The 17,051-nt window shown below is 38.4% G+C and overlaps 1 protein-coding gene across 7 annotated transcripts in view; it reads right to left on the reverse strand.

The window, feature by feature from the left end:
• The window catches only part of LOC125042736 (tigger transposable element-derived protein 1-like), a 24,365-nt gene extending 8,468 nt beyond the window's left edge, over positions 1–15,897 (reverse strand). For 2 of the 7 annotated variants that reach the window (XM_047638585.1, XM_047638584.1), the window contains exons 1-4: positions 15,575–15,897; positions 13,586–13,652; positions 8,732–8,799; positions 8,493–8,614 (exon numbers count right to left, since the gene is read on the reverse strand). In XM_047638585.1, the coding sequence (XP_047494541.1) occupies positions 8,493–8,614; positions 8,732–8,799; positions 13,586–13,652; positions 15,575–15,845 (528 nt within the window). In that variant the 5' untranslated portion in view covers positions 15,846–15,897. Of the gene's footprint in view, positions 1–1,209; positions 1,581–4,249; positions 5,467–8,492; positions 8,615–8,731; positions 8,800–9,016; positions 9,067–13,585; positions 13,653–15,574 lie in introns of those variants that run through there. The other 5 variants (XM_047638583.1, XM_047638582.1, XM_047638589.1 and 2 more) reach the window with 4 other exon arrangements.
• Between the last annotated feature and the right edge of the window lie 1,154 nt (positions 15,898–17,051).

The raw sequence follows: 17,051 nt of genomic DNA on the forward strand, positions 1-17,051 counted from the left end.
GCACTTTCAAATCGGTCAAACTTGGTAATGAGAAAAACTGGAGGGTTGTTATTTTTTCTTGCTAAAAGTACATACTCTGGTCATAATTTTGTATTCACAAAACTTTTCTAGGTGTCACAGGCTAGTGATATATGAGGCGTCCAGAGTCAGAGGGGCGAATCGACCAAAACATAAAGTGGGAGAAAAACGCGCGCAAAGTTTTGCAACTTTAACTTTATCGTATTTTTGAATGTAAACGCCTTATTATTCAATACTACATCTAATATACTAAATTTGTACCATTTAATCTTCTGAGACCAGAAAAAAATCTTCTAAATCATTTTTAATCTGTAAAAAAACGAGTATAAAAATACCCACATTTTCTATTATAATAAAAATGCAACATAGACATAAAAAAACATATGTAATAAAATGCTTGCAAAAAGATAAAAATAAAGTTATAGAATACCCATTTGCTGATTTTAATTCCTAATGCCTTTAATTGTTAGTAAAAAAAAACAAAAAAAAAACGAAAAGTTGGGATTTTTCTTTGTTTACACTGAACTGCGGAGGTATTAATAACATTATTTAATAATCTTAAGGGGAGCGTCTGCCATGTTCTAAGATATTATCAGAGGATCACCATTTTCTCACAGGTGATGTGTACCTTGAGTAGGAACATCATGTACAGTTTTGGTGAAGATTTGTTGAAAAAAAAAAAAAAAATTATGAATTTTTTTTTTCAAAAAAATCAAAATTTTGAAATTGAAAAAAAGCATATTTAGAGTTTAGATAGCTCAAAAATAAAAACACCACTGGAACGGGCATACAAAATAAGTGTATTCCTAGAGATTACTTTTCCATTTTCTTTTTTCTTTTTTTTTTTTTGTTTCTTCAAAGTTTAAACTTAGAAAATTTATATAAAAATTTTGATGATGTTTATCCAGATTCTGATCACTAGCATTTATAGCGATTTTTTTTTCTCTTTCCAACGCTATCTTTATGTTTGTGCTAGGTCCATAAATAACTTAGAAATATCCAATAAATGCGCGTGTGACCCTGTTTTGAGAAAACGAAGGAAAACTAAATTTGTCGATCGCCCATCGATTCTGCTCTCCGATGACAATGTATTGGTAATGAATGTCAATGTAACTCTAACCCTGTGTAATCACAACATCTTAGTGCAAATTAGCATTGCATTTACAGTTGTTGTGTCCCATATTTTGGCACCTGGTCCCCCCTCCTTGTCGGAGGAGTGGTGGTGGTGGTAGTGGCAAGGGAGGGAGGATCACTAATCACTTGCGCTAATTTTTGCCTCCCCAGCAACAGGTTGCGACTCCTAGCCTTGTGGTGTCTTCCTTTCCTCCCCATGGTGATCAAAGAACTATAGCAACTCGCGAGGAATATAGAAAATAAAGAGTTCAGTGTATTCCACGTGGGGGAGAAGTGGCCTGCCTTTCCTTTCAAGGTTTGTGTGGGCACTGACGCAGCGACGCTCTGCCTGCCTGCCAGACACCCCAACCCACACTCGAAGAGATGCCAAGTGTCGCAATTCATGAAAAAAAATATCCTCTATTGCAAAAATTACGGACATAAAAGCACTGATTCATGTATGCAGCGCTCTGTATGGCAACACTACCAGATATTTAAAGGAATTGGCCACACCCTGTTTTTTCTTAATTTATTTCATTGAAATATCCTAAATACTGATGACTATAAACCAAAATATTACATTACCCCACCCATTAAACCATAATTTGGGGATTTTTAAAAAAGCGCTGGAAAAACGATCGCCACGATCGGGAATCCTGATGACGTCACACGAGGCCTTCCCAGCCGCGAGGCAGTTTTCAGTACATCAACAATGGCTGACACTCACGACCACTCCGCCGATTCTAGGCTCCGAATCTGTCGATATTTCGTCTGACATATCGGATTTTAGTGAATCCGAGTATGTGTCAGACGTAGGAGATGCTATAGAAGACTGTGGTGCGTTCGGAAACGATGCCAGAACTCCTCAACCGTACCAATACGAGCCCGAGTACGACGAGGACGAAGATCCTGATGTCTTACCCTTATCAATTCCCTTTTGTGGGAACCACTACTTGGACGTCTCCTCTTCGTGCTCGTAGCTCGTACGGGCGTGGTTGCATCCACAGGCGTGGTAGGCGCTGGTACCGGAGACGTCAAGTTTTTCGCCATCACTGCTGGCGAGGCTATCGTACTGCATGTACCCTCCGGATATTTCGTAGGAACTTGAAAGTGTTTTAATTCAAGCCTCCTCACTGTCCCCATGGTCCACGCTAGCCCATTTTCGTAGCATTCTGGGTCGAAATGATCGCTACACAGTCGAGTTGAAGTGGAAGGACCTTTCCAATGCGCCCGAGTTCGTTTAACAAACCGCTTCCAGGCATTCAAAGATGTTGCGTCCTTTGGAAATTCATGAAGCGTCCTGACGCCCACTTCCGACTTCTTTGTACATCCATAAACGACACAGGTGTAAACCATTGTCACAGATGTCACCAAAATCGCGATATAATACTAATAGCTACAAAACTCGACGAGGTCTATTCAACAACAAAGCACAATAGTCAATGGCGATCGAGGTATTCCCCGACCGAACGCCTCGTGTGACGTCACAATACACAATGGGCGCTTGGTCTAATTGCCGGCAGTGTTTTCACGCTACGCTGAATAGGGCATATTTGCATGTGGGTTGTACGAAAACGGCGGGATGGATGAGAAATATTTTTGGGTGAAAATATTGCAGGGTTAACTGACATTCCATCATGGCTTTTTGGTGGGATAAAATAAAAGAGTCTGGCCAATACCTTTAAAGGGCCGCCAGACCGCGCGAGGATTTAAATTTTAAAAAACTAACCTCGCCACGTGACACCCCATTGTATCCCTGGTATGATGAGCCCATAAAGTGAATTTCGAAGAATTAAAAATATTCATCAAAAATACCCCCCCACACGCTCCCCTTAAGCTTGGGGGTGGGCATGGTTTGGGAAAATTTTCCGCGCATGTCACACAAAAAGTACAGTTAAATAAGTGTGTGGAGTGGATACCTTGACGAAAAGTAAGACACTTTTCATGTATGGTGAAAGGTTCGGAAATCTAAAATAAGGGAGATACAGGACAGAGAAGACAGAAGATGGCCCCTTCATTTTCTAAGTCCCCTTCCATGTTTACCTTGCGAGGATCATAACAAATGTGACGCGTAACTCATTACTGCGATCCATCAAGTAGTCCATGTATTGCTACGCGCTTGTGAGAAGGCTTATTTTGTCATTACTAGCGTCTGTTTTCCCGAATTCATGTATGTAATGCATTCTTCTAGTGTTATTATACTTCTTTTACGTCTTTTGGCAATTATTTACACTATTCTGAACAATAAACTTGTGCGCATGCGTGTGTTCACCGGGAGATTTGACAGGTCGTCCGGCGGCCATGCAGTGAGAAACGCCGGTGAGAAATGTTTTGTTCTAAGAGCTGCGTCGTCTACGTGTCATTTTTAAGGTCATATTGTGGATATACAGGACAAATGGACATTATTCTCAATGAAAGCCTGATATTGGAGCCTAACAAGTGCCACAAATGCCGAAAAAAGTGATTAGAAACCAAGCAATTCTGACAGACGGAAGCGCAGAAAAGTTCGATCTTTCGCTTTATAAAGGTTTGTGGTTTAACCCTGGGGCTAGGCGTATATACTACTAAGGGGGTCCAGGGGGCGTAGCCCCCTGGCTAGGCGTACATATCACCACGTGGGTCCAGGGGGCAAAGCCCCCTGCCTAGGCGCATTTAATACCACGGGGGTCCAGGGGGAAGAGCCCCCTGGCTAGGGAATATATAGATCGTAGTGTATAAATCCCACAGGGTTAGGTTAGGTTGGTTTATTAGTTAGGACGCATTGTACGATTACCACAGGGGATCTGGATCATGTGAAATCCCGTAGATTTTTTGCTTTGGTTCCCGTAGAGATTTTCGAAAATTGGCGCGTCGGTCCGTTGACTTTCAAAGGCGTTTTTTGTGCTTGTTTTGCACATTTCTGTTCTCTATTTTGCTTATTTAAGCCTGTTTTATCCCGTAATTTCCCTGATATACTTCATGCCCTCCCCTGCTATCGGGACTTATCAAATCACATAAAGATTGTCGGCTGGAGAATCCGACGGAGATTATCATCAGATTCGTTCTCATCACACGAGGACAAATCTGATGATATAAATATTGTAAGGGAAGACCCGATTGTCATATTCGGAAAATTTACCATGGTTTGTTGTAGGTCCATACAGATGACTGCTTGATGAGGTTTATCAGCCTCTTGTCCAAACTGTTTCAATAGTTTTTGCGCCGCACTTGCCTTACGTGTGTGCACAGTTTTAGCAATTTTCAACCTTTGGATTTCATCCACATCATTTTCAGTATGTAATGCTTGCACTTTTAAATCTATTTCATCACAAAAGTTGCACGAATCACTTTGGGGAGGCTCAAATCCAATGTTATACTCATTCACTAATTGTACGTATTTCCACTCTTTCACTAAGTTTTCTATTCCTTTATTTTCTTTCACCAACCAGTCCTTATACATGTCATACATTATTTTTCTATTCAAACCAGGGGGCAAGTAGCGACGATTGGGGCTTTTTGCACGTGTGTAGTGGCTGGACACAGTACGTAGGCTGAGAATGTGCTCACGTGCTAGCTTTTCTTTGTTGGCAGGAATCTTAACTCCCGGCACGTGTTTACCCCTTTTGTCCTTCTCAACCATTCCAGAAGGCCCCATCTTGTCCATAGCATTTCTCACCCTTTTCTCTGACACACCATGAATGCTAATGAATGCCGTGCGGCATACTTCTAGTTCTTTATTGCCCTTCTTCACAGTGTAGCAAAGCCTACGAAGTGTCCTGCTTGGTCTGTCCTTCACCTTGCTCCTTTTCACGTCCTGGCTGGTCACATGATTAGCTAAATATTCACTTTGGCGGTCATGACTACCCATTGCCCAGTAATCATTGAATATCAAATCAATGTTTTCTCTGCCCACGAGGTCGAAGCATTTTTCCGGGCAAGCACAGGCAGCTCCCACCTTCCTGGCCGGCATGGCGACACCACTAGTGGAGGTGTAAGATTCACCAGAGTCACGCTTTTTCTTCCTTTGCACAGATTTCCATGCCTCCACACACTTAGCCTTCTTACGAGAAGGTCCTGGGACAGCATTATCACTTTCACTGTCCGAAGAAGACATCGTGATGCACAATAGCAGGCGAAAAATCCACAAAAGTACACGAAGCTGCTGATCAGCTGCGAAACACGAGGAGACTGACGGAGGGAGCGGCTGGGAGCCGTGACGTGGTTGCTATGGGCCGTGTTATTGGTCGAGCGAGGAGGTAAATACAATGCCACGCGCTGATTGGCTGGTCGGGCGGGAGTCGGTTCGCCTCTCTGTTTCTCTGAAATCGGAGTTGGTCGGCCGGCCAGACGCGAAAAAGTAACCCATACTAAAACCTTCTATACCTCCTCTATAAGATCGCTTTTCGTGTTGTAACTTGTATACACATAGAGAGGAGGGTTAGGCCCTTAGGGATCCGTAGCTAACTCAATACCGGTAAAAGTGGTCGATTCGCCCCTCTGACTCTGGACGCCTCATATATGGCATGCTTAAACTGATAATTTCCCGACAATAAAAAAATAATTTAAAATCATTATCGGTAAAACTGTGAACAGCTAATGTAAAAAAGTGTCTTGAGCAAAACAAAATAAAAAAATAAACTGAAGTTCGACCTGTAATTGTGAGTTTAGTTGTTTTAAAGTTAAAAAATTACTTCCGGAGATATCACGCGTTGACGTTTTCCTTGTAGTTATTTGGCAGTATAATGATAATAATTGTCATTATTAATTTGTATGCCTTTTTGCCTTTTACGCTGCTTCCATCTGCTGCCGACGTTCCTTCATTTTTTGCTCCTCTCTAGTACTTTCTTCTTTGGTAAACCCATCGCTGCAGACAAGAAATACAGCGAAAACATCGGAAATACTGATAAGCTGGTCAGGAGCACTGGCGCAGATTAGCTTTCGCAATTTTAGCATTGAAGCAATCCCGCTGCCCGCCAGGGCGCCGAACTGCCGAGATCTGATGTCAGACACTTCCAGAAGTGCTTCAAGTCTTTTCAGTAATTTCACATCCAATGTGTCATCTTCCCATTTATCATGAGCTTCTCTCAGATGGGCATGCATCAAGCTGTGCCAGTATTCAGCAGTTATCCTGTGTTAACAATGTCTGCTGTGTGTGAGGAACAGGGACTGGATTGCCTTTTAGACTGTGGCAGTAAGGCGGTCGGAGCATTTTTGCAGCACGAGTCTGAGGGTGATATGCTAAGCATACGTAAGGGTACACGTTCTTGTTAATTATGTTATTCATAATTAACACTATGGTAGGAGATGGTACTATCAGGAATCATTATCATCAATTGAACAATTACCTATCACTCTTACTGAGCAATAAATAAGTGCTCTATATATGAATATTTTGATAAAAAAATCTAATCCTCATTTTGCAATGACACATTCAAATACAAATCTATGAAAAACGTTAATCTATACATAACACAGCACTTGTCTCAAAAAAAGTTGCTTTCAGGTACAGGTACCTATGAAACAATTTAGAGACTATGAGTTCACTGTAAACTTTTTTGCATTCTCCAATTTCTCAAAAAGAATTTTAAAGAAGTAGGGCTTAATGGATTTATGGGAGAGTGGATCTTTTTTTTTTTTTTTTTTTTTTTTTGTCCTGCACTCCATTAAAGAAGAACCACGAGTCTATTAAAATTAGGGTAGAAGCGGTGGGCCTTTTTCTCATCTGTAGAAGAATGGTGAAAGGATGGTTTTCCTCACCACCACCACATCTCCGTCAATGTTGTCCTGCATGGCTTTACCATAAAAGCTTAACAAACAATTTCATCTACCAGCATATCAGTGCTGCTGACAACACTTTGCCTCATCTTGGTTATTTCTATATATGTATATATATATGTACGTGTATGTATTTATATATACATATATATGTATATATATAAGTCTATATCTGTATGTGTATGCTTGTTTTTATACACATATACATACAAATATGTAAATAAATACATATATAAGGATATACATCTATGTGTACGAGGGTTTATATACATATATGAATACTTATATATACACATATATATGCATATGTATAAATACATATACATGTATATGTATATATATACACAAATGCGTATATATACACATGCATATATACACATATACATATATATATGTATATGTATATATACCTATGTATATATACATATAGATCTATGTATATATTTATATATACATATATATGTATTATATATACATATATGTGCATATATGTATGTATACGAACATATATATATATATATATATATATATATATATATATACACATGTATATACATACATGTATATATACACACCTATCTATACACATACATATTTAATATACATATATATACATACATATTTAATATACATATATACATACACATTTAATATATATATATATATATTTATATATATATATACACACACACACACACACACACACACACACACACACACACATATATATATATATATATATATATATATACAGGCATAAACAAATATAAATATATATTTATACATGTAAATATATTTGTGTATATATATATATATATATATATATATATATATATATATATATATATATTAACAGCCATTCATTCCACTGCAGGACATAGGCCTCTCTCAATTCACGATTGATGCCCTTCCTAATTAACCGGGGTTCGGCGCGCTAACACTTGTGCCACGGCGGTGTCTTCCCCTATGACACTTTCGTTTGACTTCTTAAGGCGATAGGTCATTTTCTCGGGCTCGAGTAAGCAGTCAGAACGTAGACATATTTACGACCGCTGCTCTAACCATTGAACCATCGCGGCAGTCATTTTTGTATATATATATATATATATATATGTATATATATATACACATACATATACATGTATATATGCACACACACACACACACACACACACACATATATATATATATATATATATATAAACATGTATATATATACACACATGTATACATATATACAAACGTTATATACATGTATATATATAGAGAGAGACATATACACACATGTATGTATATAAATAGATGTATATATATTCATTTATATATGTATACATACACATGTATATATACACATGTATATATATACATATACATATATACTACATACGTACATGTACATCTTTATCTTACAGGAACGTTTTTCTCTCATGCCAAGACACTGTCAGCGAAGTTTTTCTTTTAGGCGTGTTTTTTCAAGCCGGGGCACTTTGACCGCCTATAATTCTGACCAGTACTATATGCATGTATATATCCATATTCTTATATCTATATCTACACCTGTCAATCTAGGTATCTGTATAGGTCCAATGCATCTCGCATGCACATACCAGCACATGGCAGCGGCTGCTTCCACAGGGAACAGCGTGGTGGTCCAGCGATACTCGTTTCACTCTGAATTTCCGTTTAGAGGTGCTTACAGGAGACAGAACCAGGGCAGCCAGACAACAATCTGAAGAAAAAAAACAAAAAAAAAACACAAGAATCAAATACGGAGAATAATGCTATAGACGATTACAACAGTATGACGATTTTAACAAGGTTCTAAACTATATTATCTTGAACTTACCATCCTTCTTCTCCGATTCATTGTCGTCATCACTTCTCTCCCACTCACTGCTGGAGGAATCACTATCCCTGCAAAAACCACAGGACAAAAGTAATCAGTGTCCAATTTCTATCATGCATTTCCACAGCATTTATTGTCCTTTATCTACATTTTTTTTTTGACCTGAGCTTGGTAATATGGAAATTCAACATTTAAGCCACAAATAAGTCTTTGCTGTTCAATCATTTGGATTCTATGATAATACGCAGTACTCTCCACTTATAAAAGTTTCAAAGGCTTCAATACCTGCACGGATTCTGGTGTGTATACTTTATCTCTGTTAGCCTTATCTTCATCTGTATAGGAAAAAAAAACTTATAAATGCTACACACACACACACACACACAGAGAGGTAGAAGTAAACATTACATAAGAGAAAGAGAAATAAATAATTAGTTGAGTGCTAAAGAGACAAAGTAAAAAGTAAATATTTCATGAGAGAAAGAGAAAGAAGAGAGAGAGAGAAAGAGAAAGAGAGAGAAAGAGAGAGAGAGAGAGAGAGAGAGAGAGAGAGAGAGAGAGAGAGAGAGAGAGAGAGAATAATAGAGGAATACACAAATTATATAACGTTATGTTGGAAATTGATCATACGCTGCGATGCATGTAATTCAGCCTGTTAAAACACATACATATCATCTCAAGCACTTTAAAATGCTATTATTACTACTTATTGGTGAAAAAGTACTTAAAAACAATTAATCTATGAATTCAGTGTTCATTTTTACCTTGTGGGTGATATTATCTGCTAAAAAAATATTCAAATACTTAATAAGTATATTCTATTTTTTTCCTCTACAATGTCGACATCTTATCTTGAAACAATTAACGGCTAAGATGCTTGACTATTGCTATTTCAAACGAATCTGAATGGCTTCCGGTAACAGATGGAGTTAATCTTGTGCTATCATATCGCTAATGACATTATACGCATAAGATAATTCCAAGGGAGTGTAATTAAATGAAAAGGGTAAACGACATTTTAAAAATATCTGTGAATTCTAATAGATTACTCATCCTCATTTTCGTTGCAACTTGCTAATAAAATGATTATTCAACAAAGACTATTGAGAGGAAGATGGGAAGGCGCGTGTACAGCCCTTGAAAATGTGTCAATCGGTAGCTATCTATAACCATTTCCCAATATCCACGTTTAATTTTTTCCTTCGTATTATTCTAAATTTTAACTAAGAAAACCATGCGAGTGTACAAAGTATAGCGCCCCGTAACCCATCGAGTTGTTCACGTGTTAAAGGAATGCGATTATCATGGTAAATGAGTTTTGAATGATTTGTACCCCTAACATTTTGTTACATGTTTGCCCTTTGCGCATACATTATTGGAACAAGCTGAAACATCTTTTCGGTTTGTATCAAAGGTATGCCTTCACCTTGATACCGTTTAATACACTCCGGCCGGCCAATCAGTGCGAGATATATTTCAGATATATTTCACGTAGTCTCAGATAGGGATTCATATTTTAATTAATTACGAATCGCGTCGTAAGTTTCTTGATGAAACCTTTTATTGTAAAGGTGCATAAAATGTTTTTGTGCCTCTTTAGCAGTACATCAAATACATGTTCACTCTATATGGGTATGATTTGAAGTCAATCATTATGGTCGCTGGAACACCATGGTAAGAATTTCCAGCGTGTCCGAATCATATGACGTAGTATTGACTTCATCATCATCATGCGCATAGCCGCATCCACCCTTTGCTTCCACCTACGAGGGTCCCTCATGGCGAGCCACCAGGCGGGGCCCGGCTCATCTCTAGCTCCTCACGACAAGTTTGATCGATCTGCCCAAGCCACGACTTTCTCGGTCGTCCCACAGGCCTCCTCCACCCAGGGTTGTCTCGGACAGAGACAACCAGGTGGGCAGGGTCATCCTGCGGGAATCAAGACAAGTGGCCGTATGGCCTGAGTTGGCGATCATGGATTGTGCAAGTAACAGTTCCTGTACCGGTCTCACGGTGCAGCCGTTGGTTGGACATATGGTCCCGCCAACTGTACCCCATGATCCGGCACAAAGATCTGTTACAAAAGGCATCAAGACGAGATTCCAAAGCACAAGATAGCATCCAAGTTTCACTACCACATAGTAAAACTGGCAGTATCAGGGCCTTGAAAACATGTAGCTTGGTCCTTCTGCACAGGTACCGGCATCTCCAAATACTCTTGTCAAGAGATTTCATGACCCCTGCTGCCAGGCCAATCCGTCTACTAACTTCCTGGTCTGACAGCCCAGAGTCGTGAACTGCACTACAAAGGTATATAAAACTCTTTGTGACATTGATGTTTTCACCGCAAGCACGTGCCGACTGCACAGGGTCTCCTAGTAAGGCCCCCAAAATCCTGGATCTTGGTCTTGGTCCAGGAGATCATTGCTAAATGCATCAAGAGCTGGTACTAGGGTTTCCAGAGATTCAGAGAGAATGGCAACATCATCAACAAAGTCAATGTCTGTAACCTTGATATTGCCCAGGTTTCTCCACAGTGACTTTGGACAGCAGCTCTACCCAGTATCCAATTCATGCCTTGCCTCATGCCTGAACTAACAGAGAAGAAGCTCGAAAGGCCCCCACAACACTTTACAGCACTTCCAGTGCCTATATATAGGTTTGCTATTAATCCAGCAATCCTTGTTCGAATTCCTCTTAGCCTCAGGATCTCCCAGACTGATTCGTGATGCACCATATCAAACGCCTTCTTGAGGTCGATGTAGGCTGCGAGCAGCCCACGTCCGAACTCACGACGGCGCTCTACAATGACTCGAAGCGCCAGGATGCGGTCTATTGTGGGCTTATCAGGAGTGAATCCAGATTGCTCCGGCCTTTGGTGCCTCAACAGGTGGTCTCTGATACGTCTCAGTAGGATGTGTGCGAGTACCTGCCTGGTACACTGAGTGGTGTAATGCATCGGTGATTGCTGCAGTCCCACCGATCCCCTTTCCCCTTCCAGAGAGGGATGACCACACCCCTCAGCACGTCAGGAGGAATGGTACCAGTCTGCCAGATGGCAGACAGGACTGCATGCAAGCCCCTTGCCATAGGTTCTCCACCAGCCTTTAACAATTCAGCTGGGATGCCACAGACACCTGCTGTATTGACTTCGATGGGATGAATGTCATCAAAATCATTGTAGATACAACCTTACAGTTTCAAAAATGTCAAAGAAAATGCTGTGTATATTGGTTTGTTGACTTAATGCATTCAATATATGTCCGTGATCATTGGAGTTAACTCGTTGTATGATTTGGAGCTCACTCGGGTTGGATACGATAAGACGCAAAAGTTTATGCACCTTTCACTTTTCAATATGAAGAACAATGTATGTAAACAGAATTGTTTTTAAAATTTATTATTATTCCATTGTAAAAAATCTCCAATGTCTCGACACTTTTAACGGAATTGAGGGGGCAGGCTACACTTTGAGCGTGGAGCCATATATTCAAACCGTTTTGTGGCAAAAAATAAATGAACGAGCATGAAAAGAGTTATGAGGCATGTAAAATTTAATAGAGAACACTAAACTCATACCATAATGTAGACATAATTCGTACAGAATAATAATGGTGATATCTTCAAATTGAAGTGTGAAAGAACTACTGTTTTGGGGGTTGCTTACTGGATGTCACTCTTTTTCTCATTTTTATACAAGTCATAGCTATAATGGCCCTTTAAAGTTAATATAAGCTTGCATTTCATATTAGCTGCGATTTTGCAATATGCAGAAACCCAACGTAGTGTGTGATAGTATAGAAAAGAAATTAAGAAAAAGAACCCTGTAAATTGCGCATCAAATTGTGTGTCGTAAAGAGAATCAAGCGACAGGTTTTATAGACAACTATAGACAACTTTAGGTCATCGGAAATGAAGGCTTTTGTTTCCTCGAATTTCACACACGCATGAATGCCATCGTGCAGCCGCGGCGCAATGTCAAACTGAGTGCGTTAACGTTAATCAACGTGAGCGGCAATTTATAAACTGAAACCATGGGCACAACGCGAACCGCAAGCTTTTTTTACTTGCTTCCCTCTCTTCCTCAATAGACTTTGGTTAATCAATAATATATATAAAATAATAAATAGTGGTACCTCCGATTCTGGAAAACGCAAACGTATTCCCGTGTATATTCTTGCAAGATACAGCTTGGGCTGGTCTCTTACTTTCCATTTAATTGCAGGTCTACAATAATTCCTATGGACAAAAATGAATAAACAGCTTCTCTTGTTCATATCACAAAGAGTCAGGGCGAGTGGATTTCATTTCTTTCAGCCATTTAACTTGGGAGATGAATCAGTAGCTCAGACTAGATTGTTGAAATAGGACTTACAATTCCGCTATGTTGATATAATAAGAACTATTTTATATTTACAAAGGACATGTCACACTGCAAAGTGTGGTATCCTTACACTGCAATGAAGGCTTTGGGATTGTTAACAGACTGCAAAATGTATCTTTACCCATGAATAACACCATCTTGGGTAATACTGCAGAAATTTCTCAGGGTACAGCTCTCACGTCATTTCATCATTTAATGACATTTTGTAAAACAAGCACTGAACAGGTACCACATGTCACCTGTTGTTTTTTCTATAAAAAAAAAAACAAGAAAAAAAAAAAAACTGCCGTGTATCACTTGCCACTTTTAACGTGTTTAAAATTAACTACCTCTTCTTTATATATCTTATTTATTCCTTCATAAGAGAGTACTTCCGTGTGTTACTATCAATAAGGGCATTTCCCCAGCCATGGCTTACTATAATAGTAACCAATTCATCACTTTTCATTGCAGAAATCTGATTTCCTTACCATACTCTCGAATTATGGCGTCTACCGATACGAGGCTGCTGCTCTTCTCGCCAGAGGGTCCAGGCCTCTGCAAATAAATCAAACGGAGGTAAAGCATACACATTAGTTACATTTCCAAGTTTCTTAGATCTAAAGTAAATAACAGAAAACGGATAATGGGAAAACTTGTAATGTAACTATATATAACATCGACATAAATACTATAAGGTCCCGTTACATCATTTCTAAAAAGCTTCAGGTCACATGATCCTCATCAATCAGGGGTTCAGCTCAGCATATGCCACTAGTCTGACCTGATTCACTGTCGAAAGCTCATCCGTTTCACAAAGCTCTCTGGGCAAAAAGGAATGCCTTCTCCTCGTTCGGTTATGAACATCTTAGTCATCTAGTATTAAATAAAATCATAATAATGGCAATACGTACATTAGTTATCATATCCTCATCATGTTATTTTTGGTAGTTTTTCTTTCCATTTATTTTTTTTTCTCTTTCCCTTAGTTATTTGTTGTAAGCAAGAACATTGCTCTTAAAGTTAGAAATATTAGAACTATTCGACAAGGAACCTTCAGCTGGCATGTATGGACCTGTGGTTCTTACGAACTAGGAGCGAAAAAGCCGGAGGAAAAAAGTAGAAAGTTCTTATTTTTTTCGTAATTCTCTTAATATACGTTGCATACACGAGTCTTGCTGACACAGAACTATCTGCTAAAATGATAATAACAAAATAATCGTGTGGTTGAAGATGTTTAGAGGGAGGAGGGGGGGGGGGGAGGCAAGAACACGGTAACAAAAGTGGTTAGGACGGACAGGATAACATCTTCATGAACTTGCATATTTAAGTGCCAATTTAATGTCCACTGCAAAGGGATTTTGCAATGGCCAAGATATGTAGAATATCACCATGTGGTAGTTTTCTAGGTCGCTTTATTTTCGGTTTTGACAAGCCTCTTTAACTACCATCTTTAACTACCTTTAACTACCTCATGTTAGAAACATACTATTATAGTTAAACAATTTGTAATCGCATATGGTTGTTCACAAAAAGGACAAGTTACTCGCGAATTCATTTCTGTTGTGCACTCTCCACCACCTCCCCAGAGTATCCAACACTGTTTTTTACATATACTTAGGGAATCAGAAATCAGGAATATTCCGCCCCATCAAGAACAAAATTTGAATTCAGGAAAAACGCGGGAAAGCCTTGATGACGTCAGAAGTGTTACCGATCTATTACGATAGTTTGAACTAGCATTGAATACATGCACAGTTAATTGCTAAGATATTCAAGAGTATTCTGGGAGGATGTATTTTCAATATTAAACATATAATTACATATGCTATAAGAACTTTTCACCTGAATGTGTAGCATTTTCAATAGAAAAAAACATATTTTGTAAATACTTAAGCTGATACACGGCACTATTACGAATTAATTTCCTTTACCTTTTACAGTTTGCAACTCCTGTGCGTCATTAACGTGCAGTGGTCTTTGTCAATATGGGCAATAATCTAAATGTCATCTCTCTCATTGTGTTTAAACAAACAAATCTGCTTAGTGTACACTTGTAGATTAGAATCACTGGTTATAATTTAAAAAATTGTTAGAAAATATGTTGGAATTTAAACAAATGTAAAACACTCATTTTGTCAAGAATCGATACTGATGTATATTACAGATGTATATGATACAACAATTCTAAATCTATTTTGTGTAGTTGTTTCCTTACATATGATTTATTCCCATAAATTATCATCATTATTTTTCATTACGCTGTGCAGTGTAAAATTAAAAGTTAGAACCATGGGCTGGACCTTAGTGTGAGTTAATGGACTACGTCAGAGTAGGATGTCAGCCGATATCAAATTAATAAACATTTTGTTTGATCTGCTCTTTCCTGATGGTAGTATTAATATAATTTATTGTTAGAAACAGTCGTATTAGTTGAGGACGACAGAATGGGTATTCAGATGACATCAATGTACACCAACCTCCAGGGTAGACTGTAGGAATCGCTGAAGGCTTCAAGTCGAGTTTCCGGGCTTTGCCCATTTGCCACGCGAGAAAGTTTCCATAGTTGTCAGGGGTAAAATGCTCACTACATATTCGACTGGACTCTGATCCAGTCCAGCCAGGACGAGTCTTATTCACAAAACATTGCCATTCATTCCTGAGTGATTTTTCACTTGGAATCTTATGTACTGATCTGACACCTGGCACAGCTACCTTCTTGCAGCCAAGTACTACACACCTGTACACCATTCTGTCTACAATCCAGTTACAATAAACATAGTAGAGGTAGACGGTAGAAGACTGGCTGAACGAAGAGTGAGAGAAAGTGAGTGTGTCTGGCGCAAGAGCCTCTTGTGACGTCATCAGGGTTTCCCACGCTTTTCATGTAATTCAAATTTAATCTTGGAGTCGCGGCAGGAGGAAACCACGGGAACTGCTTCTTCTCTTCGTTTTAACTCTGCTTTCATTGGAATTTGTTAGTTAGATAGGTGATGTTATGGTAAGGAACATTTTTAAAGATATTGGATTATTACGGATGACAGTAAGTTCGAGGTAAATTGAAACAAACCTTATTTATTACTGGCAATGAATTATTAAAGATAGTTGATGGTGTATGAAAGGTAATGCAACCAAGCGGATATAAAGCAGTCTGTTTAACCTGCTTGCAACTTGCTGTAAGTTGCGAGGGAACAGTAATTTTTCAACTGGTAGTTACAGAATTTTAGCAATAACTGTAGCCTCTTCCCTACATGCTCTGGTATAGGACAAATCTCCAGTACATGGTATAGCAAGATAAAGCTTGGACTTGTTAATTATTAAATATAATAAGTGTTTTGGTTGTTTTTGGCCTTTGTTGGAGCACAGACCGGCATTTGACATGTAAACAATGATGGAAGTGGATCTTCTAAATATTTACCACAGTATGCATATCAGCTGCATTATTTACCAAATAAATTTACTCTATACCTCTAATGTGTAGCATTTACTAGTGGCAGTAATATGAAGCAAGGTCATAATTCTTTGTTTTTTTGAGACAGGTACTTTCACACAGTAAGAATATTTTGACATTTTTTTTATAACTTGCCAATATCTATATGTTTGCTTTCTATTAATTATGAAAATGATTTATTTACTTAAATTTGTGGCATGAAGATATGCAGTTAAATTTTACTATCTTTCACAGTTATAATAGTTTGATGCATTATCCATATATATTTACTTATGTTATCCATTTTGTTTTATGCATTTTATCATTTAAGTTGGGTTATATTTTTTGACTTCCCATAGCAGATGTCAATGAACAGCTTCATTTTTATTTATCAGAAAATTTGGGTTTGATAGCATGGTGATGATAGACAAGCTTACAGATTAATGATAATTCATTTAAATACTAGAAGTTATATATAATTATTGTTATCTTGAGAGAAAAAAAGTAAAATAGAGTAATGGTCTCAT

The sequence above is a fragment of the Penaeus chinensis genome, chromosome 32, assembly GCF_019202785.1.
Source record: "Penaeus chinensis breed Huanghai No. 1 chromosome 32, ASM1920278v2, whole genome shotgun sequence".
In the NCBI taxonomy this organism is placed as follows: domain Eukaryota; kingdom Metazoa; phylum Arthropoda; class Malacostraca; order Decapoda; family Penaeidae; genus Penaeus; species Penaeus chinensis.